The sequence below is a fragment of the Sturnus vulgaris genome, chromosome 5 (genome assembly GCF_052056855.1).
Source record: "Sturnus vulgaris isolate bStuVul1 chromosome 5, bStuVul1.hap1, whole genome shotgun sequence".
Classification (NCBI taxonomy): Eukaryota; Metazoa; Chordata; class Aves; order Passeriformes; family Sturnidae; genus Sturnus; species Sturnus vulgaris.
Window position 1 is genome coordinate 55,062,283 of NC_142247.1, and position 26,608 is coordinate 55,088,890.

The 26,608-nt window shown below is 39.7% G+C and overlaps 1 protein-coding gene across 2 annotated transcripts in view; it reads left to right on the top strand.

Annotated features, from left to right (window-relative positions):
* Positions 1 to 7,441, top strand: part of PLXNB2 (plexin B2) — a 252,026-nt gene extending 244,585 nt beyond the window's left edge. For both annotated transcript variants that reach the window (XM_014877714.2, XM_014877715.2), the window contains exons 37-39: positions 595 to 670; positions 2,653 to 2,727; positions 5,555 to 7,441. In XM_014877714.2, the coding sequence (XP_014733200.2) occupies positions 595 to 670; positions 2,653 to 2,727; positions 5,555 to 5,659 (256 nt within the window). In that variant the 3' untranslated portion in view covers positions 5,660 to 7,441. The remainder of the gene's footprint in view (positions 1 to 594; positions 671 to 2,652; positions 2,728 to 5,554) is intronic.
* Positions 7,442 to 26,608: the final 19,167 nt, after the last annotated feature.

A 26,608-nucleotide genomic window follows, 5' to 3' on the forward strand; every position in this document is an offset into this window, starting at 1 on the left:
GTCAAATGTTTAAACACCCAAATGTTTAAAGATCCCCTTGGTGGTGGCGTTGGCAGAGTTGAAATGGAGCTCTGTTATGACCCAGTGTGTAGTCTTGTCTGTACAGACAAATAAACAGATTTATTCAGGAGAAAATATGATGCTGTTTTCTGCAGTCATAGTTGCTACCCACACGATCTGTCTAACAAATGCTGCACTTCTATAACTCAGTAGAGATCAAATCCTGAAAACATTTTCAGAAACATTTTTTTTCTATTCTGTCTCTGACTTTACTCATTTACTAATTGGAAATTCTGTTAATATCATGGAAGATCTGCTACAGAACAAAACTCTTGCTAGTTTTATGACCTAAAATAATCATTATCTGCAATTATAGATTTTTTTCCCTGTGGTTCGTTCCTGTAGAATCAGGTATGATTTGCCCCTCCTGCAAAAGTACTAATGTTAGAAGACAGGATTACTGAAAGAATCATTGGGCTGTTGTGGTAGAGTATCTCCTGTGTTAGTAAGGAAGCATGTTTAAAACAATGGCAGAATTACCAAAAAGACACCGTTTATTTTACCTAACTGAAAATGTTTTTTAATCTCTTGCAGTTACTACAAAGGTATTCGTCAGATGGTGCCAGTGAGTGATCAAGACATGAATACCCATCTAGCAGAGATTTCTAGGGTAAGAATATAATCTATTTTCTTGTAGTGAAATTGGAGCCAAGTGTAGCAGTGGTTTTTGTTGTCTTCTCTTTCTATATCAACAAATGGGTTTTTTTATGTGCAAATACCAGATGAGTTTTTTCATAAACCTCTGAAATATTCCTGCTCATTGTAGTCATGGCTGTTAGACGTTTGAAATGTTGATTATTGGATGGAATCAAGAATCCTTATTGTCACTAATCTATCTGAGTTATGCAGGGAATAGAGCACGGTGTTTCTATTTTTCACATCCATTGTGGAAAAATTATAGCAGTCTTGAACTGTGCTTTCTCTCCACTGCATATAGAGGATTGTTAGCATTGATCATACTGATAATGAGTAGTGACTGAATTCACTGTGCTACCACAGCAAAAATTAGATTCCAGAAATTAAAGAAGAGGTATGAACATTAAGTATAGCATATTTTAGAACTGTCTATACAGAGGCAATACTTCTGCTTTATGCTACATGTGAGAAGTTCATCATGTGCTTGCTCAGTGGCAGTTTTTGCATTGTAAGTTATTTGGGTTACCTCGCATGGAGAAGAGCAGAGTGGGGTGGTTGCAGTCTGGGACTTAGGTTGGAGATGGGTGGAACAAAGTCATTACAAAACCTGCTTCAGTCTTGAAAGAGCCTGTCTGCTCTGCAGCTCAGCTCAGCTCAAGCAGGCTCTTGCCTTTGAAGCACTCTATTTAACTTGGAGAACCAGGAGAGTCCTAAAGAAGTTGTTTAGCCTGAGTAAGAAGGCAGTGTACTTACTGGCTGGTTTGCTCATTTGCTTAATTTAATTGAAGAGTTCTAGCATAAGGAGGATGTTTGGGGAATTTTTTGTAACTTGTTTATTTCAGTGCCCTTAGGACCTAACATTTTGTAGATCAACATCCTCATGAGAGCATTTCTATTTTCAGTCATTCACTACAAAACTCGTCTGCAGTGACATTTCATTTTACAGTTCACTTTATTTATTACATAAATTGAGATGTATATAAAATTAGAACGTTTGGTGATTAAAAGTAAATTCAGTGTAATATTTTAACATCAGCAGGATATGCTCTTCCTTTCTATATTCATTATAAATTTTGATAAAAATTAATATGGAAGGAGTGATTGAAAATCACTGCAAATTTTGACCAGCTCTAAAAGTGACTTTTATAGAGCAAGGGAAGATGGATGTTTCTCTGCTACTTTATCCTTTGGGTAATCATTTATGCCAGTAGCAATATCTTGCAATTCTTCATTTTCTTAACTAACTTAAAAGACTAAAGGCGTAGCTAGAGACTTGAATCCTACACATTTGAATGAAGAACATCTGTTCAGACAGGTAGAGCACATTCACTAAGTCGTGTATGGGGGCAGGGGAAGATGAGGTAATGGAAGGGTTATTTCCTGTTTTATTTGAAGTCTTTTCTCTCTCTCCTCGCCACACATCCACCCTCCCCACCCCACCCCTCCACCTTTCTATCTTCATGATTTGGGTGGCTTTTTCCAAATGTACATGTGCTCATGATATTGATGAGTTACACCTTTGCTGTAGTGGGGTGTGAATAATTACCAGGATATAAAAAGAGCTGGAGAAAGGATTTCAAACACCCATGATGACTGTGTCAGAACTAATGCTTAATATCTCAACAATGTGCAGATTGTACAGAGTAAATGCTTTAGCTTTTCACACCCGTGCTGCTAACAGATGTTTGACGTTCAGAGTTCAACATATCTTCCACCTCCAATGTTAAGAGTTGTGGGCAGGCTGGAAAAATACAAGAGGGAAAGTCTTGATCTAAAAATCACCAAACAAAAGTTTTCTCACTCCTTTTCTCTGCCCCAAGTGTCATTTAGCAAAAGTTAAACACAGAGCTTGCATTTGGAAGTCTTGTCAATTGTACCCAGCAGTTGTGCATGTGCATAACTTTCAGCTGTGTGTGATCCTATTTTGACGTGTTTGCTGCCTGCTTGTGTTAACAGGCACATACCGATTCCTTAAACACACTTGTGGCTCTACACCAACTCTACCAGTACACTAACAAATACTATGATGAGGTAAGTTATGGCTTTTTTTTCATGCTTTAATGGTAAAAGATTATGAAGGCTAACATTAGTCTAAAGGAGTGACTTCTGGATTTCTCTGAATAATCAGGTTAAAGCAATGCTGAACAAAGTTCAGTTACAGTTATATACCCTGCTTGGCAATAATGCTGGTCAAGAGAATGTCCTTAGAAATGAACAATTTCATTATGGCTATCTGGTTTTGGTAGGGATAGTTTAATGGGTAGTTTAACAAGATCTGAAAGAGAAATAGATTTAAAAATCATTTCTCTTCAGTTCTGCCATCCTAATATGTATATAAGAGTGTCACCAAGCAAAAATCATCAGAGTTATATCAGGTTTCAAGACAGTGTGCTTTTTTATTAGGAAAAATCCATTAAACTTGTTTTGCTTGTAGGAATTGGAGCCATATTCTTTTTTTTAGTTAAAATGCTCTTTAAACTTCTGTGCGTGGTACCATACCTGTTTTGCCATGCCAAATGAAGTGCCTGCCTAAGGTAAACCAACGCAGAGTAACTGTTAGCCTGATTCAAAAGTAGGCTTACAGCTTCAGTGTAAAAAGTTTCTTAGGTTTTTCACACCCTGTTGAAAGGGGGACAAAGAATATCCCACAGTAGCTGGGCTTGGCTGTGGCTCTCCAAACTTAATCTGAAAACAAAAAGAGAGAAGGAAACTTTTATTCAAAGGTTTCCATGGAAATGAATGCCTCTAGAAAACTCTCTGAATTACACCAAGTAAGAACAGATGCCGAATCAAAAAGGAGCTCAGCACATGTGAACTCTATTCGGTTAGTCTTGCACCTCAGCACAGTTCATATTTTCACTTGCATTTAGCACTAAAGACAGTGAGTCGCATCCTTCACTGCAGCTGCTTTATACAGGAGCAGCCAGCCTGTCCCAGCTTTTAAACAGATGCAAGCAGGGAAAATCAAATCACCCTGAGAAGTCTTACAGTGATGGTCGGTGGGGGGAGCAGACAGAGGAATGTAGACCAACTCCATGGCATTCCCTCAGCTCTCATCCCCAGTGCTAAGCTGGCTTTCAGCACCTTCCCAAATGTGTCCGTAGTTTGACCTCTTAGGAAAACACTTGGGGACCTTGAATGACAGATGAACTGTAAATCCCTGATTCATGCACACTTCAGGCAGAGTCACCAGCCTGTGGCACTTCAGCAGTGGCAGGCCAGCACACCCCAGTAAGTAGCTGCAGCTCTTCCCTTCCATGTACATCACTGTGTAACAATGAGGTGCATCTGATGAAAAGGCTGCTAACTCAGAATTGTGGAGATAATCTGTCAAGAACCATTCAGTAAAATTAATCAAGCTTATTTATTTTCCATGAAAATGTTTTAATTTGCATAAATTGGAACATTTTGCAGCTGCCCTCATCTTTATTACTGACACAGTGTTTCCCAGCATGTGCTGTACCTTCTGCATCTCTGCAGGGCTTGACAATGACTAAGTGGGTACATTCTAATTGTCCACATTTATATGAAGGATATATTCACCAGTAGAAATAATCATGAATTATTTAGCCTAGATTTGAGGAGCTACAGCTAGATATAATTGTTTAAATTAAGGAAACAATATAAAATTAAATTAGGCCCAGTTTAAATACTGCAATAAGTGTTTATTAAGTCTGTCTTGTAAAAATATTTTCACACTTTAAAAACAAATTCATTAAAATAATTATTTCTAAAACAATTTGCTCCAGTGTTGGAAATGCAAACACTACACCAGCCCTTCAAAGTGAAATTATTGCCAAGATTGATTCTGACTGCATTAATCTCCATTGTCAGTGATATTCAAGAAGTAATAAGAACCACAGGTAGTGACAGGCAAACTCCATTTTTCCAGTCCTTGTACTTGCAAGTTTATATAGTATTTAAACAGTGCTAAAGGTTTCTGCTTGATTACACTGTCAGACTGATATTAATAAAGCCAGTTCTAGAAAAGGAATGGTTTTGTCATGTAACACATTTTTCTAATGGAGAAATCTAATAGCTGGTGGGAGAGTTTTCCTAAAGGATGGTGGAAATTAAAACCTTTCAAAACCTTTTGAATTTGATCTGGGAAGCCCTAAAAAACTCTATTTGAAGAAAAGCCTTCTCATAACAGCTGACCTTTACTGACTTTTGTTTTCAAATCCCTTGTGTCTTAAGAGTCATATCCTCTTTTATATATATATATATATATATATATATATTTTGTACAGCAGAGTCTGTAGGATACTGGAGGCTCCTCTGAGGAGCTCTTTGCTTTCCTGAACTATGTTGTGCTGGGCCAGAGTCTTGGCACTTCTTGGCAAGAGTCAAAAGGGAGCTGCTGGTTTTATTCCTCATATTGCCTACAGACAAAGGAGACCTTGCGTTGTCTAACCATATGCCTGTGCATGGACCACCCAGGAGCTTCTCATAACTAAAGCTCATGGGGATGGGATATAATTACTGATGGTAAATGACCCTAAAGCTTTGTAGGGTGCACTGTAAGTAAAAGCACTGTTTCTTAAATAGCTCTAAGGAAATTCTTCCCCTGCCTGCTCTATCTTGGAATGTAATATTTTACAAGATAAAGTACTACCTAATTATTTGCTTGTATCCCCGCATAATGGGAAGCATTACAACAACATAGATAAAGTAACAGAGACCATCATTTTTACTGTCTCTGTGAAAAAATAGAACATGGGGCCTAATAGACGGACTTTGGTACAGAGTGAATGCAAAAGACTCTTTACAGCCAAAGTAGTATGAAACACTTGGTCTCGGAGCTATGTCGTCCATTTTAAGCTAAATTATTCTAACTTTATGTGTTTATATCTTCCAGATTATAAATGCACTTGAAGAGGATCCAGCTGCACAAAAAATGCAGCTTGCCTTCCGTTTACAGCAAATAGCAGCTGCGCTAGAGAATAAAGTGACTGACCTTTGACTCAAAAGCCGCAATAAAGAAATCTGATCTAAAGATGTTCAAATTCATTCTTCCTGTTAAGGAAATAGTGTTCTATTTTTTAATGTATAATTACAACTTTAAATGAAAGATTTCATGTTTTTTTGATAGCAGAGGTGTAATGTAAAGAATTTTTACTGTAAATTATGCTTCTAATTAAAAGCTGTGTTGTGTGTAAATGAATCTTCTGTGGGAAAGAGAGTCCTTTGGTTGGGGGCAGGGTGGGGGGGTGGAAGAAGAAAAACCTATAGTTCATTTGATTTAGTAAAATCTGAGACATCAGCATTTAGGATTCATTATGCAAGTAAATTCAATACTATAGCATCCTTTCTACCTTAAGCAATATTTGTACTAGGAAAACAATAACATACTCAGAGACACATGCAATATCCCCTTTTATTTTGATAACTGGAAATTGACTTTCATAAAGCTCTAAAACTTGATCTGTGCTCATAATGAACATAGTGAACAAAGTGTCCAATTTCTCTGCAAGATCTAAAAATGAGATTTGCTACTACACATGTTTCTAAATTTAATTATTTATCTCGATGGTGATGCACAGTATTGCACCTACCACAGTTGGCTATGAGAGATATAAGAGTAATGTCAGTGTAGAAGAGTTCTACTGATGAAGTCTTGTTCGGTTCAGAAATCACTGCAAAGAAGGAATTAGTCCTTAAAACTTTAAAACTCTTTGTTATTATTGTGAGTTTTATGATATATGCTAATGTGCCTTACTTGTACTAATTCTGTGAATCTGATGAATGGTTTTGTAAAAAGAAGCAGATCAGAAAATAAGTATTTATGTGCTATTGAATGACTTTTGTGTGAAAAACATGACCAGCAGAATGCTTGTAATTAGCTGCTTGCCGAGAGTGTGCTGTTTAACATGATTTGATTATGTATAATATCCTATTTTAGAATGGTTCTGATGATTTTTTATTTGAATCTTGGAACTGTCCTAGAAATACCATCACTTGTTTTTATTGTATCTGTGATGTAAAATACTAGTATGATATTGGAAAAATCCTATACCTGTCTATTGAAAACCACTCGGTCAGTTTTGAGCCTTGGAATGCTGCATTTGATTGAATACACACTATAATCCATAGCAAAGAAAATTGAAATGACTTGTCAGAAGGTGTGTGTTTACAATATAGGTAAGCTCTGTGCAAATCAAAAAGTTAGGTACGTCTTCTTAAATTGCTGTATTGCACATCAGAGAACTTTATTTCTCTTTGTCTTGCAAGTTTTTGGCAGTAAAGTAGCATTTTAATGAAGTACTCCTTCATTCATTGTCCTACCAAGCACCTGGACTCTGCTGATTCTCAGCAAACTAATGCAGTGTCTGCTACCCGCTCTCCCTGCCTGGTAGGTTGGCACACACTGACTTTTACTGTCTGTTGATATTTTTTTTCCTCCCATTTTGAAAATTTCCTAGTATTTGTCAGTGGGCCTTTCCTTCATTTTCTGAAAATCACAAGCCTCACCAGAACTGGTTTCCTGCCCAGTAGGCTGTGAGCAGTTTTTTTGTTTGTTTTGTATTCGACCTCTTGCATTTGTCTATAATCATTCCTGAACCTGCCTGGGCTGTAAGTTATTTTATACTGTTTAGGACTGAGCTATATGACTTCTACAGGAAGGTGCTTTGCCCGTTATTCTTTCATCAACAAAGGCATCCTAATTTCATGGCTAATCTGTTTCTTTTTCAATATTTGTAAATCCTGTTAATTGTAAATCAAATACAATGTTGTTTTTTTTCCACCAAGTGTCAGTGGATCTTTACTGAAACTGGGGGAATGGGCGTTGAAAGGATTTGTGATGCTCCCTCCGGGAGTGATGGAGCAGCAGCATCCATCAGTCTGCAGTTGGGAACGGAGGAGCACAACACATCCTGCAGATGGAATGCCTGACATCATGCCCTTTGTATTGGCATTTGCTCTGAAAAATGACTGTGCTCTGGAGAAGCAAGGATGTAGTGCAACATACCAGAGTGAGGTCTTCTTGCCTGATGAATCTTGGGACCTGAAAGCCAATTAAAATACAAGCTCAGCAGCATCTCTCCAGAGAGACCAGAAAGCCCTGCTTGAGCAAGTAGGGCTTTCAGAGGGAACATTTTATGTTGTCCCCCATCACCAGTGACTTGACACTGAGCAGTTGCAGGCTGTGGCTGTGGGGTGCAGTGATGCTCTAGCTGGATCCTACCTGTGAGGCAACTGGTGTCTGCTGGCATGTGCCAGTTCATGATGGATCCATTAGCCATTCTTGGTACCCTTTTCTCACATCTTGGGAAATTTGCAGGCTATCAGTGCTGCAGTGCTGTCTGCCAGGGAACACAGAGGCAGATAACTGTGAGCAGCTGCAGCTACAAAGAAACTTAATGCCAGTTCTTCAATTTCTTCAAGTCCTCTGTCCTGAAAGCACAAGTTGGAATTTGAATTGAAGAACTGAGCTTGTTTATTTTATTATTTCCACTTTTTGGCTAAGCTCCTCCAGTGCTTGTTTTTCCACTCAGGTGCTCTGTTTTGTCCAGGCCTAGTTTTTGGCTTCAGTTTTCATTACATTTTAGCAATCTGATTCTTAAAACCTTCATTCTCCTCATTTGGTTTCTGCTGCTCCTGACATCTGGTTCATCTACAAGATAAAAGGCTCACAAGCCCACTGGGGGTCTCCCTCCTTTTCACCCCTTCTGCAGCTCCTCTAAGGGGCTTCTTAAAGCACAAGAACCTTCTCACTGCCAAACAGGAATCACTTTACTCCATAGCAGCAGCTGGGAGCAAAGTGCCTATCAGAAGCTGGTACAGGCATTTGAGCACTGCCAGCAGGTCTGAATCCCATTGCTGACAGCAGTCTCTCCAAGGTTTAACTTATCTCCTCACCAACAAACATGCAAATAGAGATCTCTTATGATGGGACAAGGTCCCTGCACATGCTCGTTTGATATGTAGTAACTCACCGAACTGAACAGGAATGGGCCCTTGTCTCTGGCCAGGAATTCAATCTCTATTCCTTTGCCAGGTTTCCCTCTGACACCTTACCGGATCTTTTTGCTGCTCAATAAGCAAGTGGTTATGGGTGGAGAGGACCTTGGCTAGCTCACATATGTGAGGCATTCATAGTGACTCCTGAAGATGACTTCTCTGATCAGTCTGTTACATCCTACTTGATCCTCCCCCTTCTGCACCCTGCTGTTTGACACATTTCTCAGCCTGCTGAGTCTGAGCTATATTTACATGCACTCTCTAAAGTTGGCCTTTCTGGTAACCTTTTGAAAATAAACAGAGTCATCACTATAAACAAGGGAATTCAGAAATTCAAACTGGAATTCACAAATTCACAAACTGTTGCAACATGGGAGGATTTTTAGCCAGCTGCATAAAGACATAAAATAGCTCTGAGCTTGAAACTCAGCTGTCCTGGACTTACCAGCACTGATGAGTTTTCGTGGCCAGTACTTTACCATTCCAAGTTCTTCAGCCTTATTAGTAACACAACCATTTTCAGCCATAGTATGCCCTTGATGATATGTACCTACATGGCCTAAAAAAACAATCTCTGAATCTGATTGGGAACCCCCTCTTTTACATGCTTCCTAGGATTCCAACACCTCTATTTATCCTGATAATGGTTCTAGACAGGGTTCCCATATGCACTTAAGCATGTGGTGTGACAGTTCTCTGAGGAGTTCCTTTCTAAAGAATTTGATCTTGAGCAAAGTTTGCTTAAGACTTTTCCCAAGTCTGTTGTCTTCTCTCAGAAAAAACTTACAGGGGAAATTGGGACTTTTTTACTTTTTATCTCTGTTGAGAGATACTGTTCAGAGCAGTGAGACAGTCAACTTCAGAGGTTTAAAGGAGGGTGTCTACCTGCCATTTTTCTAGCAACCATTGACTTGAGTCCTGTGTTATTCTGCCTTACACTCAGAGGAGTTGAAATCTGGCACTTCAAGTCACTAGAGTTGAAGCACTGTAAATGTAAGCACCGTTGTCCTTGTGACTTTCTTTCCTCCCTCATTCCAAGCTCAATACAGTCAAACTCTGCACCTGAAGCATTCCAGGTTCTCCATCACACAAAGCTCCTCTCTTAGTTGTCTGTTTTGCCAGATCTGCCTGGAGCACAGGATTCTCTGGAGAATGAACACAGCAGCACAAAAGCTATAATGATCAGTCTTTTTTTTTTCTGACTCTACATACCTAGTCTGTGTTTTTTTATTTTGAGAAACCCTCCTTCAGTTGATGAATGATGAGTTTGAAAAGTGGATTTGTAAACTAGAGTTGGTCTTTTAGCCTCCCTCTTTTGTTAGCCTTTGTCTTGATGGGGCTCAAAAGTGATGGTGGAATTCTTAGTGTTTGACAGTTCCTGCAGAACAGAAGGAAAAGAGATTTTCCAGACCCACAGTTACAAGGAGTTTTCAAAGGTTTTGTTTTCTTTAAATGGTGTCCCCTTTTGCTTCAGTAACAAGGAACATTTTTCCAACCATTAGGGAAGAAAGTAGTTTCCCCTGTGCAGGCTTGTAATAACCATCTATACTGTGAAAGATCACTGCTGTTGTACCAGACAGTCAGGGCTGACTTCTGTCTTGCCAGTGCATACTGCTTGCTGCTGCATGTCATTACCAAAGAGGACAAATCATAGTGTCATTCATAGCCAGGACATCAAAAGCTATTTCATTTACCCATGTATTCCTGTTTCTTTGCTGCTTCTCAGATAATTGCCATTTGAACCAGAAGAGAGTCTGAGTGCTTTCCTTCTTCTTTTAAGCTTTTAAAGAACCTATGTGTCTTAACAGATTGGACGCTTCAGAAAGAAACTATTTCTTCAGTGGGGCAGAGGACAATAGATCTCATACAGCTGTATATGGCTCATCTTAAAAGGAAATAAAAATCCCACCATGAACCCCACACTGTGTTTTTGAAATCCTTTATTCAGTGCTCTAATTCTGAACAATTTTTTTGGCTTATTTAATTGTCCTCAAAATTGAATGTTGAACAAAACTCACTTTTTTCTTTTAATCTACTGTAATAAGAAAGGAGTGAAATGAAAAAATGTATTCCTTTGATACCCTTAATCTTTTCTCTCCTGTGGCTACGCTTCTATTCAGTAAGAGATCATACTTGCTAGTTGCAGAGCCTGGACGCCAATCCATGGGATTTAAAACAAACCCAAATCCATGTTTCCTGCAGCTACATCTAGGTCCGTGGCAATGCTCACAATTGTAAAACTGCCTCCGGGATGTTATTTGGAATACTATTATCATGGGTCTGGCTGCTTTCCTCATCTTCGTTCATGTGATCCTTCTTCGTGTGGGTTTTCACCTTGTGTTTCAGTGGCACTTTCTGAACCACAATGATACATTCTTCTGAAAGCCCAAGGAAGGAAACAATCACTGCCTGGATTAATCATGCACTTTTCATCCCCAAAGTGCCCCATGGGCACTCAGACTCTTCCAGGCTCAGCTCACTGGAAAATTATAGAAGTGGATTTTTTTGTGCTAGAGCAAACAACCTTACTGAAACATAAAACATTTCCATCTGTGTAAGGTAAAATACATTTGTTTTGTTAATAATGTACCCTACACATACATTACTATTTACAGCTGATGTATGAATGGCTCTTTGTAGTTGGTCTGAACTCCACCTAAAGTCTGCAGCACTCTACCTTGGACTGGTGGCTGCACTGTGCTAGCCCTAAATGAGAAAGTTACATAGATTTTAACATCATTTTCCCTTTAGATGAGGCTAGATTCCCACAGTTCACTTGCTTGGTGTGGGTATTTAGCCTCATTGCTTCTTTTAATGGACTAAAGTTTGTCTTGTGGGGCTGCTGTACGGTTATGATATCCAATAATCCAATAATGAGGCCCTAATGTCCAGCAAAGGGAACAGAAGACTGCCATCATTTTCAGCAGCAGCAGGTTCTTCTGCTCAGCTGTCAATGTATATTCCACCCTTTATTTTCACATGGCCTTATTTTGTTTCCTTGTGCACTTGAAGCAGTGACAATTCTCTATTTGTATTCTGCCACATTACTGCTGGAGATGAGATCATCCATCTAGGTTTTGTGCTATTTTGGAACTACAGGTTTGGTATTTAATAGGGTCATGCCCTGGTGTGCTTACTCCTCTTACAATAATATTCGATAGAGAGCTGTGTCAAGTTATGGCTTTGCTGGCTGTATGTGAAGATTCATATGCTGATTGCTTTGACCTGCCTATCTATAGTAAGAGCCTGTAACTGTCCAAGTACTATTATAGCTTTTGATTTAAGTTACGGTTGTGATTTTATCTTTCTTTTCAGTGAAAAGAAGATTAGAAAGGATTTGTTTGCCATTTAACTGGAAAAAGTTAATAGTTTAGCTGCATCTCTTTAAGAAAATAGGGAGAAAGGGGAGGTGTTTCTTTCCCTGGGAGGTGGTTTTGGACTATTCTTTTCTAAAGTTAATGAAAACAGTGACGACAAAGAACACTTGAGCACTGCTGTCACTGACAGACATAAGTTTCTTTGTGGTTAATCATTCATGTGAACTAGCAGGGCAAGTTTTTTAATACAGAGCTTGAATTTAATTTCAATCCGTGCTGTCCATCATTGTCTCTCTTCAGCAGATTTTTGAGATGACAGCACACACAATGTATCTAAGATTAGATTCTGGCTTTAAATATTTAGAGTCTGAATCACATCTATTTGTACTTCATTCCAAGGTTGAAGTAATGTGGCAGGACACACATTCTGCAGTAGTTAAAACAAATCAAAGGAGTGCTGAATTATTCATTTTAAGATTTTAAGCAATTCCTCTTTGTGGGCCTGTGGCCATGTGCTGCTTGGGGTAAACTGGGGATTGCCAGCTGGGCTGGAGGCTCTGCCCTGCACACAGTGCCCTTGTGCTGGTCTGCCAGCCAAGGCCATTTCCCCACCTGCTGGGCTAGCTAAGGGCTGGGAGCTATTTGTGCTAATGGTTCCTGTGGTTTTCTAGGAACTGATTGAGTCTAACGAATTACAGGCCTACAGGCCGGGCTTTGGTTAGCTCCTGTTTAAGTCAAACTGCTCTCTGGTAGGTGATTTAAGAGTCGCATCAGAAGATTTGCTCCACTAGTGATGACCCAATTAGCATGTCTGCAGCCAAAAATTTCTGTTAACTATCTCTGCTGGGAAAGGATGGTAATTTTAGCCTTCTGCCAGCAAGTGGCAAACCCAAAGACAAGTAAGCTCACTGTGAAGCCTGAGTCGTAAGGTCGGGGAATGGATCAGACCTCTGAGCTTTGACAAGCTTTGAGTTGCCTTGACAGGCATGTAGCCCTCAAGACCAGGAGCTGCTCTGAACACTGGCTGCTGCAAGAGCAACCTGCAAGACACTGTCCTCAGTTGGGATCACTGTAAATGCACCATTTTCTGCCTTGCTGCCATGCAAGGAAGCCACAAGGCAGACTGACTCTCAGGTTGGACAGTCATTAGATGCCTCCAAAATCTCAATTTTTTTTTTTGATTGCCAAGGATCTGAGGTTGATATGAACTGCACCACAACCTGGTGCAGGCAGCATTGTTCCACTGAGTTTGCTGCAGCACTGACACAGCGAAACTGCATCTGTGTGGCTGGACATGCACATAGCACAACAGGGAGACCTTGATCAAGCATGGTCCTGCTTTCTATGTCCAGTGCTGAGCAGTACAGCTCACACCAAGAGCCACTGCCATGCCCAGACACCCCTCACAGTGCTCTCAGCTCCCAGGTATGGGTCTAGAGACATGAGTGGCTTACAGGGCCAGTTGTTAGGGGCACCCAGATGATACATGGTTTGTTGAAATACTAATTTGGAGTACAGAAAGTCAAAACAATGCAGAACAATGCTAAGAGGAATAAAGAAACCTCAAAGGTCAGAATCAGCTCTGAACTTCAGAAGCATAAAGATAACCTAATTTAAAAATCCTGTTAGAAACAACCCACTCTTTGCAGTTACCAACAGCTCTGGGAAACACTAGTTTGTAGGTCAATAGCCATATTAGAAAGTATGTGGTGCACAAGTAGATCATCTGTGAAGTATCTGCACTTTTAAAGCTCTTACCATTGTGGTACTCCTGCAGAAATGTTGAACAGGAACATGTTAAAATTTTAAGGAAATGTTTCCTGCCCCCTTTCTATTTTTTTCCTAAAGCTATGAGACCTTTTTAGCTTCAGAAACAAATGGCTGCACCACAGAGGTGCATCATATTCATAGTCACACTATCCTCCACAAGAGCTGAATGGTATAGTCATTTTTTCCAGAGTTCCCAGTGACCCTCCTCTGTTTATAAGTTTCTCCACAGAGGCTGATGTAGACACTGTTATTCCAGCAGTGTGTAGTTGGGCTTTGTTACGGGCTATCTGCATGTAAAAATAACAAACCCAGACATCTGCATTCCTTGATAACAAACCCAGATATTTTAATTTTTTTGTGCCACTTCTCCATGATTGTTTTTGCTTGGGTTTTTTTGTTTTGCTTTGTTTTTACTACAGGAAATTCCTTTACTAAGAACATTTTAGCCTGGCAATCCAGAGTATTCTATTTCTCCAAATGGAGTTGAATTCTGTTCTCATTAGAGCTACTGGGTATTTTGCTTGGATCTAAGATTCAAGAATGTGACACAAACACAGCTATCATATCACACAACACAGCTATCAGCCATATCACCCATGCCTGTAATAAGAAAATAAATATGCCCAAATTACTAAGCAATAAAGAAGCTGGTGAATGGATGGGATCAGGTCCATCTGCATTCCTTTTTCAATATGGTCTTCTGTATTAACATAGCAGGAGCTTTGATCTGGTTATTACTATGCTGCAGATGTTGCCCCTGCTTACCATGGATCTAATGAAGCATATCGGGGTCCCTAGTCATTTAAATAGACTCTGAATCTCCCCTACAATCTCTAGGAGATTTACTCTAAAATCAATTATGTTTGCTCTAAAATCAATACAGCTAGTGCTTTAACATGATCAGCACAAGAGAGGAAACTGGAGGTTGATGCAGGTGGCTGAGGTAGGGAGAGCAGGAAACCAAGCAGACCATTTATCAGGCTGCTACCATTGTCTGAGTGTCTGCTGTGCACATGGAAGGTTGGCAGTCCCTGAGCCTCGCTATTAGACATCAGGATTGTCATATGGAATGACACCTGTCTTCGCCCAAAAACCTTGAAATGTTTTACAAACACTAATTAAGCACTGTGAGATTGTATCCTGTTCTTGTTGATGCAACAAAAACCGAAAAAAGTAAAAAATGAAGGCAAAACCAAGTTGCCTTAAGTTAAAGCACAATTCAATTGTGTGGCTGGGAATAAAACTTGAGATTCCAGATCCTTGGATCCTAAATCTAACCTGATGGCAGTGCTACATACAGAAAAATTAAGATTTATCCAGCAAAATTGCTATCTCCATGCTACAATTTTCCATGGCTTTGTAGAGAAAAAAAAAAAAAAATTCAGACACAGGTGGAGATGGGAAAAACCAGCCTGGCAAGGGCGATATGTGTTCAAAGTCTATTATTCAAAGAAAATCTCCTGTCTGTCTTAAATATAAAGCTTTTTGTTGAAAATAAGTTTGCCTAAGTTGTAATCTGCAAACTATGGAGATTTAGCATCTATGAAAAGGACACGTGAGGCCTGGTTTTTAGTATTTCTCAGCGTATAGGCTGACCCATCCTGTAAATGTGGGTACAATGTAACTCTGCCAGCCTGCAACAAGTTAGAGTGTAACTTTGCCACTGTCTACGCTTGCCTAAAATGTTGCAGACATACACCTGTAGGTGAAGTGTGTGTTCCCAGAGGACAGGCAGCTGGACATGAGCGCCCGTGGCAAGAGCTTGCTGCAGCCTAGGGACGAATGCAGCTCTTCTCTGGCCACATCCACAGCCCCACTGCAGCCCCCGGGGCTCTGGCTGGGCTCCTCACCAAGCTCATGTTTAACCTGGGTGCCCCTGCCTGAGCTGCAGGTGTCACACCTCTTACTCTACCTCAGCAAGCGCACAATGGTGCGTAAGCAGATCCTTGATCCTCACAAAGAGCGTCCTGTGCAGGGCCCAGCTATGGGCAAAGCCCTGCAGGACACGCGGTGCCTCCTCCGGAAAGGAGCAAAGAACCGCACCGTGCCGCTCTCCCACACCATTTACAGGGGCTGTTCTCAGCTCCAGCCTGCATTGCCCTGACAAACCCATCACCACACACCACAGTCCAGGCTGAGCACTGCCGTCCTCCAGGACGTGGCAGCAAGGAAGTCTGTGCTCCCTCTCCCGGGACAGTCCATGTCTCGCAGACCAGCTGAGTGCACCAAATAGAGATATCCAGGCAAGCCTCACCCCAGCTCACGGCACCAAACTGGTGTTTGAGAGCATCACCCTGGTTTCCTCAAGCTGAGTTAAATATTGCCATGGTGTAAAACTGATTATGATTGGATAAATGTTTCCATGCAGACATGATGACAGGAATGAGTGAAGCTGACTCGTCCTTCTGGATTTGGTTTGGAGGAATTTTTGGGAGGAGAAAGCATTTGGTTGAGCTGAAGGAAACAGAAGATAATATAAAAATACAACATAAGTGATACAAGATTTATACGGTATTTTAAAGATTTTTTTCTTTTTCAAATTATGTAAAATGTCAGTTAACAGGAGCAAGCAAATTTAATTTTACAGACATATAAATATACATGTAACTATCTATGTGAGGAGGGAGTGTTGTATAACCACATTTAACTATACTGCATGCCTTTAATGAAACTTTCCTGTGGAAAACTCTTAGGAATTTTTAATCCAGGCAGCTAACCATAAAGTTTTCTCCTTAACAGTAAATTATAACAATTGCCCAAGGCGTTAACATCCCTGCATTTTCCTCTCTGCTTTGAATTAGATTGTGATGATCAATATTAATAGTCTCTGCTCAGATATGGCCACTGTAAAACCAAGATGAAACTGTCTTTGCCTCTGAATTTTACTGCAAATGTGAACATTTATCAACACTTACTCAAGATATAAATGAGAAAGAGAACAGCTATATCATGAAAGAAAGACCTTAGTTAAAATTTAACTTCCCTGCCACACATCTAGAATATCTTCCAGAAGCAAATGTAGATAGTGATATTGCAGGAAAGACAGCAAAATCTATGAATATTTGTGATCAACATAAATTTTGTCCACTCCTAACTGTTCTGGAGAGTAACAAGGTATACAATTTTCTTTGTGTGATCACAGCTTTTTCACACCAGCTCTCAGACATACTCACAGCAGCTTTTTGTCTCCAGCTGTCATTGTTTAGAATATAAAAATTGCCTAAGCATCTATTTAAAGCAACAATATAACCCAAAGAAGCCAAAATACCCATCCCCCTCCAGTGCCATCAGTTGTACTGTATCAGCATGCCTTTTCTTCAGCTGGATGGTTTTGCTGCACACACAGCATGAAGAGACAGCTGCACCATACTTGGGCTGGCCCAGGACATGTCACCCTCTGCACACCAGGGCTTTCTCTTCCTGGCCTAACTTTGATGTCAACCTAAAGTTCACCTCTGCTGCTTGACAAGAATTATCTCAAAACTTTTTGCTTGGGATCTTCGATGTGATGCATAAATGCATCTGCAAGGCAAGGCACAAAAGGTGCTTGCCCAAAAGAGCTAGCAAGACCGGGGGGAAATCTTTCAATAAACCATTGGTTAAAAGCAGTAGTTCAACGGTTTGAATATCAAGTGGTCTTGGAAAGAAGTGAGTCATTTTTCAAAGAGTACACTGAGCCACCGGGAACTGGAGGAAAAAGGAAATATGAATTTTTAAAACCGATTTTGTATGACTCGAGTTGAACACATTCATCATTGAAATCAGTACATGAAGGTTGCTGCACTGCCGACCCTTCAGACCTAGGACATGTCATGTTCCTCATCTTCTCTCCTCAGGGATAAATCCCTAGAAGAGTAATGCACAAATGTGTGTCCACAGTTCCTCACTGTCACCAGGTAAAAAGAGAGCTTAAAATTAGGCGACAACATGTCCCATGTTCACTACAGGTTTGTCTGAACTGTGTATTCTATCATTAGTATCCCAGAAGGTAGAAATGCAGTTATGGTGGCCAGTTTGACCAACTGCTCCAGGAGCAAGGAATAAAAAAGAGAAAATTATGAAACAGAGGGTTTGGCAGTTATTTGCTCTCTAGGCCCTAAACCTTGAAATGTCTTCTATTTTTTCTAAGTGGTCATTAAAATCATAAGAGCTCACTTCTCAATTCTAGAAACCAGAGCTTTAGGAAAACACAAAACATCCTGAGTCCTAGGATGCAGTCTGCTGTGGTAAGCTTGATCTCCAGCTCAGAGGAGCAGAATGGTTTCATTTGTTACTCTCCACTTTGCAATCTCGTGTTCCCTTCTCAGCCAAGAAAAGAAGAAAAGCTTTTGCCATGCACTGCCACACTATAGAATGCCCAGAAACAAAGCAACCTAGAAGCATGCTTGCATCCATTTCTTCTTCTCACTGTTTTAATGAGTAATTAAGCAATAAGGATAGAAAAGAGATCCCAAGTTCTTACACTGTTTTATACCCTAAAACCACGATGTACTGTTTCAGGAATTTTCTTTCAAAGGTAATCATTTCATCAGCTCCATTTGTAGATTTCCATGATTTCTAGTAAAACCTTGGACCCTTTAACTGAACTTCTGGAGGTGAGTTGCTCTCCCTTTTTATTTTTTTTTTTTTTACTTTTCCCTTGTTGTCTCAACAACAGCTTCTCTCCTTTAACATCTCTCATCTTTTCATCTTCACCCACCCAATCACTCTACACAGCCTGCCTACACTCACATGAACTATATTTACCTCCTGCAGCCTTATTAGCTTATACCTTTAAGATCTATTAGCCAATCATTTAATTAGATCATGTAAAAATTCATATTGGAAAGGACTTCAGGAAGGCATTACCCTTCTCAGCTTAGAAGCTGTTAGACCTCTCCTCAAGTACTATGCCTGGTCTGTTTGTCCCAATCAGTACAATAGAAATATCCATCAACTGGAACACATTGAGTGTAGAGCCATGGTGCCAGCTGCATGCTGAAGCCCTTACCCTGAGAGGGGAGCCTGAGGGACATGGGCTTGTCCAGCCTTCAGTCCCCACTACCTAACAAGAAGTTATTTGAAGCACAGAGCCAGTCTCTTCATGGTGTGGCATGACAGAAAGGCAGCAGGCATTAGGCATAGGCCAACACCCATTTCATAAACTCCCAGATGAGCCTGTGGCCAGAAGAACAATACCATTTTGTTCAGATGGCACTCCCTGGCCTGCACTGTTTAGAAAATAAAAAGATCTCTTTTTACGACCACAGATCTATACATATTAATGTCAAAATATCTAAAATACTACATCAGTCACCAAAATCCCTCCTCCCAGTCAGTAAGAGCATCAAAGACTTAATTTTCTCTATTATTAGGTATACTGTTTACAGCAACAGAGAAGATCACAGAGAGAGTTAAAAGGATATTTGCCATCTCTCATTAGCAATGTCAACACTGTTTCTCTGGTAAGAGGCTCTTTGGGTAAAATGCTCCATCTGGAAGGTCTGAAAGTCTGAGGTTTTGTTCCTTAAAGTTTTTGGTGTCTGATTCCTATGGGATAAGAAGGGCAGAGGGCTGTATCTGTACATCAGTTCCTCTTATTTGGAGGCAGGCTATGTTTTGCAAATCTTGTTTTCCTCTGTTTTGCAAATGGGCAGTTACTAGTCATTCACTCCATGTTGTTTATAATTTTCTGTTCTTTCAGAGTAATTTTCAAAACACTTTGATTTTCTTTTCAGCTGTGAAAGAATAATCCAAAACCAAACATGTTATTCTTTGAAATTAACTCACTAAAGCTGGCTTCCCTATAAATTTGACTGAAGTGGATGATTAAGAAGTCTTCTCTACAAATAATGCTTCATGCAATACAGCTGTAATGAGACTACAGTCTGATTATTTAAATGGATGAACATTTTTATTTACTGCAAAATCACTTCTGGCTTGCCCTATATTTAATACTTAATGAGACTTTGAAATCACAGTAGTGGTTTCACACACTGTTAGGGAGGTCAGCTCCAAAAGCTGTTTACTTCAGTCCTCAGAGTTGACTCTGGCCTTCATGTTCCCCTAGGGCACCAATTAAATTTAAAGGATGAGCTTTACCAAGAACCTGAACTTGGGAGTTAGCTTCCATATACTGCTTATTTTCACGCCCTGAACAGAGCAGATGTAAGGTTATGTGCCCCTAGTGGATTTCTGATGTCCTTTAAAGAGCTTCTAAATCTCTATAGCAGAAATTTGAAGACATGTAATATATGCTAGGTCTTCTTCAACAAACTGATATTAAGTTATACTGCTACACTTTTTAACATGTTTCTCTGAGGTCTGGTAAAATAGTTCTTCAGCTGTCTATTATTCTGAATTGCTACAAAGGACATCTAGAATGAGCACCTGTGTGATCTAGGATCTGAAGGCAGGCTACTCATCTGAGTACAGCCAGATATCTCTACAGAGGCAAATTATTAGGGGACATTAGTTTGAACCTGCACCATGCCGGAGCCATCCTGTCCTTCTCGGCACTGCTGGGCTCGCTGTGGCAATAGACTGTGAAAAAAAGGGTAGCCTAAGATACATGTGCTACAATACAAGGTGGATATGCCTAGAAGCACTTTCATTGTTTGCCTCTAGACTCGGGTACTTTCAAGGTTGGCAGGCAATTGTGGTTTGAATGCTTTGCATTAGAGAACAAAGAGAAAGAAAATTGCCTGGCAGTACAAGGGGATTGAGAATGAGATTTTTGCTGTATTTTCAAGTAATGACAGCAGTGAACTATAATGATACCCATGAGGGAGCTGTGTGATGATCCTTATTGATTCCAATAGGTGGTTCTTGCAGTGGTGGTGTCTGCTATTCTTTTTTAGAGAGGGATACGACCAAACTGGAGTGGAGAAGGAAAGCCCTTCCTAGCAGATCATTTTAAGCCTTGCTGATTGATCAGAGGAGTGTGAAGCCTTTAGAGAGGCATCTTTTCCTTGACTGTCATATTACAGAACTAGAGGCCCATTAAAAGAATCCCACTCAGAAAGGAACTTCCTCACATTTCCATGGATTTTTACTTTGTTTTGTACAGAAGTCTACTTCTCCTTCCAAATTCTCCAGCCTAATGCATGTGAGATAGAAAATATGATCTGGATCTGAGAGAGCTGCATTCTACAATACTTAGCTGAAGGGGTAACTGGAATATTTTAAAGGCCAAAAATCCTACATGACACAGATCTGTTGTGAAGGGAAATAGAAGTTGATAGACTTCTAAGTGACACTGATTTTTTACAGTAAGTGGAGCAGTGTGTACACAGCAACAGGCTACCTAGAGAGGCTGTGGATGCCTCATCACAAGTGTTCAGGACCAGGCTGGATTGTGCCTGAAGCAACATGGTCTAGGAAAAGATATCACTGTTGGGGAGGTTGGACTGGACAATCTTCAAAGGTCCTTTGCAACCCAAACTATTCCATGAGTCTATGATTTATGAAAAAGCATTTCAACCTCCCAGGTAACATGCCAGAGAGCTCTCAATGAAAATAATCCGTGTTCGTTTCCTGAGTATTAACTGGTCCAGAGTATAAATGTACTGAATGTACGTGTCTGTGTATGGAGGCAAGGGGAGGTGGAAAGGGGAGAAAAACTTAGAGGTGAGCTAGGAGGCATCTTGCTTTTTTATTCTGTTGGGAGTCCAATCTGGCTTTCCTGTCCACAACTAGAGAGAGACACATAAAAGCAAGAGATAGCAAATGCTGCCTCTGTTTCTGGTGCAACTATCTGCTGAAGAATGACAGATGCATGCATAGCCTTATCAGACACAGATGTATACAAGCATCAGGTTGTTTAAAGTTCTTCTTTTGCTTGCCTTTTAGGCCAAAGAGTTAGAATAACATTGGAAAGGATTCAAGTTTAGTCAGCTGAACCAGACTTCCATTAAAGACATAAACAACCAGATAAGAAAAGAGAAAAAAGAAGACAAGGAAGTTGAAAAAAGGGATATTCAAGAATGACACAGTGGATGTGATCTTGCCAGATTCTGGCTGCCTGAGTGGGTGACACCTCTGGGCTTCTGAGGGTTCAGGGTGGTCACTGTGGGTTCCACAGCCCTAAAGGTGGGAATGTGGCAATCATCACAGTAAAGCTTGCTCCTTTCAGTCCATCTGCTTTCCTGTCATTGATATTTACAGCCTCACAAATGTGTATAGGAACATCCTCCCATGCTTTCATTATTAGACCCAGCACGAAGCACATAAAATTTTGTTCATTAATTCCCAATTGCATATTTGTATTATTTATCAAACACAGCCTTTGGGGATAGTAATGAGAATCTTGGGGTTTGCTAATCTCTTTTTTTTCCCTTTAACACTTTCTTCACTTGTATGAACAGTTTTGGATAATGGCTTGACTCTGATTTTTTGTTCTATTTTGGAGTCTTGAAAGAAAAAACTCTCATCACTGTGTCCTCATCTTCTATAAATCTTTCTTGCAGTTAGTAAAAAGACCAAATAGAGTTTGCTAAATAAGTATTGATATATTTCTCTATTCTAAACCATCAGTGCCATTTGCACTCCTGTACCAAGAGGAGTACTCTTTGTACTTCCTGTACAAGAGCGTCCACTTATCTCCTTCTGTGAATCTTTCTCTCTTACCTTCCTTCTGAAATCAGTAAATAGCATTTTTCATCATTCAACCTTAAAAAGATTTAAAGGACAGGAATGTAGGAAACTCTTGTCAATATGGTTTTAGGAAAATAGCTCTTGTCAAACACCCAATTTACTTTTAAAATTATGTTACAACTTTGATTAAGTGTGTCGTAGCTCCACAAATATCTTTGACTTCTAGAGATCTGTTAAATTAATACAACATTACACTAATCTAAAAATTGGTGCTATATAACATAAATGCAATAAGGTAGAAAGCAAATTCTGGGAAACATCACTGCCAATAGAAGAGCATCAGTAAAAAAGTTTCACTACTCAGATTTTACTTTCAAAAGTGATGAAGGAGGAAATTGCAATTCCAGGGACAAAGGCTGAAAATGCAGCAAACAGTAATAAAGGACAGAGCAGACAAAATCCTTTTACTCCCTGGTAATCTGAGTAACCCATTCAAAAAGTTGGTATAGCCAAAAAATATTCTTCCTTTTTAGAAAGACGAAGGGAAGTCTAGACTTACTGAAAAAGGGAAAGGATACAAGAAAAGACTGATGGTACGATAGACCAAAACTATAACAACAAAACACAGCTAGGGGAAGTTTGAACAGGATTAATTAATTGATTAAGTGATATAGGTAACTGGTGAATGAAGACTGAAATACTCTGTGGGATTTGGAGCCTATTTTAAAAAAGAATGTTGACAAACAGAAAAAGATAAAGCAATTAAATTATTTGACAGCTGGAGTGGAAAAGATAAGAAGCCTGGTCTCTTTTATCTGACCAAAATGACAACCTAAGAGTGGCATTTCAAAGGAAGAAACTACTGAGTTTTTTTCTACTAGCAGTCAAAAACCTATCAAGAAGAAGTGGTGAAAGACAGAAAAGGAAGGAAGGGAAACAGAAGGGGGAAGAGGAGGAAAAACAGAAGGGATGAAGGGAGGAACAAGGGACAGGAGGCAGTAAGGTAGGCAAAGCATAGAACTACATTTTAAAGAACTGATGGTTAAACATTGAAACAAATTACCAAATGAAAAGGTTTACTCTTCATCATTTGGGTTTCCAGATTAAATCTACATGCTTTCTCAAACATGGTTTTCAGTGGAAAACAAAATATATGTTCATAAAGAAACAATTATCACTGCAATATAGGGTATCCTTAACCACCTCTGACATTTGGGAAGCTGCCTCAAGTGGTCTAAGTACCTCTCCTGTCCTGTAACATATACTACCAACAAACTGTTGTTGGAAGTATTGAGATCAATGGTTAAGCAAAATTTGCTTGAAACCTTGTATGAAGCATTATTTTCTCCTAAATTTTGCCATACATAAGCTGTACAAAAAAAACCCATATGAACTGACTACATGGTTCATGGTTCCTTTTTTTTTACAGTCACTTCATGCATGGCAAATATTATCTGGTGTTTTCTTTGAGATGAAATGCTGAGGAAGCTTGTTGCCTTTGTGGACAACAAAGGGCAGAAGTTCAAAATATGGCACAGGAAAACTGTCTTCTGTTGGCCACAAAACATTTATGTTTTATGTTATCTGCAAAAACTAATTTAAGAAAGGGGAGGAAATGCCAGACAGGCAAAGGACGATTAGGGAACAAAAAGTGTGAAAATCAGCTGAGGTGACAACAAATGTCTTTATCATGACCCACAAGTTTAGTCACTCTGTTATTCCTCTTTTCCCTGTTGACTGTCTTGCTGAGGGTGGGGACCAAGCAGCTGGTTGGGAGTTTTGACCCTCATGGTATCAACCATCGGAAGAGAGCCTGAGGAGCAACTCTGTATCATGGCAAGGTCAAGTCACATCCTTTTCCTCCTTGCTCTTTCCTGAGAGGCACAGCAGAACAGTCTCTTTTGCAGCATGCAGATGAGAGGACATGACTAGGTCAAGACACAAACTAAACCGCTGGCCAGGGCCAAGAAATACTCCTCCACATAATTCTAGGTCATAATTCAGGCATTCACATATCACTCCCAAGAAGCAAACTGTGTGAGCTGACCCATTTTGGTAGATAAGAGAGTTCAATGGCATGGACATAGCATCTTCCATATAAGTTAACCTCAGTGTCAGAGGCCAAGCCTGCACACACTGACTTTTCAATCAGTGATGCACCCACACTGTCCTCAGGCTTTAGTCCAGGTGAACAAACATGTCTTTGCATTTACAGGGTTAATAAAGTTAGCCACATCCTCGCCTGGCATTAACCAACATCTTTAGTAGCTATTCCATGGAACTGACCCTGTCTCTTAAATTTTAATGTTCTTGAGCAAAAAGTATTTTCCATTTTTCTAAGCACTGCATATTGTTCTTGTCAATTTCAATGAGTTATTTAGTTATCAACTTGAAATCTCTCTATTTTCAGAGTAAGCATTTATTATAATTATGCCAAGTAAAAATTAATGCATGCATTTGTGGTATATAATTTTAAATGTTGTAATGCCTTGAGACCTTGAGAACGACCATATGTGTTTGCTTTAAAAGGCACTTCTGGTATGGGTAAAATTTAAACAAACAGTGCATGCAAATAAGTAGTTGTAAGTAATCAAAAGAGAGTTCTCTACTCATACAAGCTAATATTTATTATTTTTTCTATCACCATTCCTGGAGCCAAAAGCTATAAAACTAGATTGCCTAATTTGACTTATTCATGAATAAATAAAAGGAACCCAAGTCCCTTTTTTTTTTTCCTCCAAATGAATAAAGTCAAGTTTATTCCCATCTTCCATACTTCTCCCAGCTGAGAAGCTTATTGTACTACCAGTGGAATGCAACAGATTGTGAAGGAGTCAAGGAGACATTTGAAAATAGATTTGTTCGGCCATACAGTGCAAACAACATATCTATTATTGACAGAGTGAAAATAGAGTCTGCAAGGAGTTAGCACTAAATGTAATTCAGACTCAGGAACAAAATTTTTGCCTAGATTTTACTTTCTTATTTTACTTTCTTATTCTACTTAGGTAAAATTGTGTCCGCTTCACTACAATTGCCATAAGTACACACAGAGGGCCCATTTTAAAGGTTCCTAGGCAATGAAAGATACCATCCAAAATCATATATTACAGTTCATTCCACATCATGCTTGTGACACCTTCACAAATGTGAAAAAGCTTGTTAAGTGAACAGAGAGATTGCAGTAAGAAGAGCTCAAACTCTCGGGCTATTAAGGTTATCAAGTCTCAGTGGGCATGCCTTATTTTTTCACCTGGAAATGTTACATTACAAGAAACGGAGCTTTTTAGCTCTTTGATTTCTAGAGAGTTCAGCATTCTGTGCAGCCAGTGTGTAAATAATTTTGATGCAATCTGGGTATCTAAGGACCTTTCTGTATGCATCCAAGAAATTTCTTGAAAGTGCTACAGCATTTGTGGGAAATAGCAGAATCCAAGCTATTCGTAACAGCAGTAATTTGACTACTGGAATGTAGTCCTAATTCATATCACCTAACTTCAGCTGTCTAAAAGTTTCTCTGCAGCATTTACTTTCCTATGTCCCTCTATAACTGGGAGGGAGGACAGGGCATGTCCAGATGGGTGACAAAGATTCACAGTGGTATGATAATGTATTAGGTTAGACTCTTCATCAGTTTCTGCACAGCTCAAGTTAGGTAAAAAGACTTGAAGCTTTTGCTTGGTCGTTTTGCTTTTGCTTGGTCGTTTTCCATTCTGGACATTCACGTTCCATGTATTTTACATCTGTATTTTTTGCACAGAACCTTCTCCTTCCAGAACACCATCTTCTCTGAACATCCACCCAGGTACTCAATATATTTTCCTAATCAGTGCAGAAAGCACATTTCTTGCTGAGGTCTTCTTGGCTGCACACCATCCAAATCCACACTGAGTTGGATTGTTCATATCCTCATTACTGGAGCTATAGGCATTTTTGAGAGGAGAAGCCCATAAGTTATGTTTATGTTATGTTTAGCAACCTGCTAATGGAAGGCAGAGCTTTTGTCTCCAACCTAAGCAGCCATCACAGTTTATTACCAGCTGATGGCAGGATGTTGTTACCCACCACCATTTTCCAAGTGTTCAGTCAGACACAGAACCACAACAAACACCTGTGAAAGAAAGCTAAATACAGGCATTTTGGAATGTTTTGTCCTCCCACAAAACTATATCTGACTGTGAGTATCTGCACAGCCACCTATATAAGGTTATTCTGCTTCTGTGGATCAGACAAGGAACTTAAATTACCTGTTTGGCTCTTTTTAGGAGCCAAGATTTGTCCACAATTCC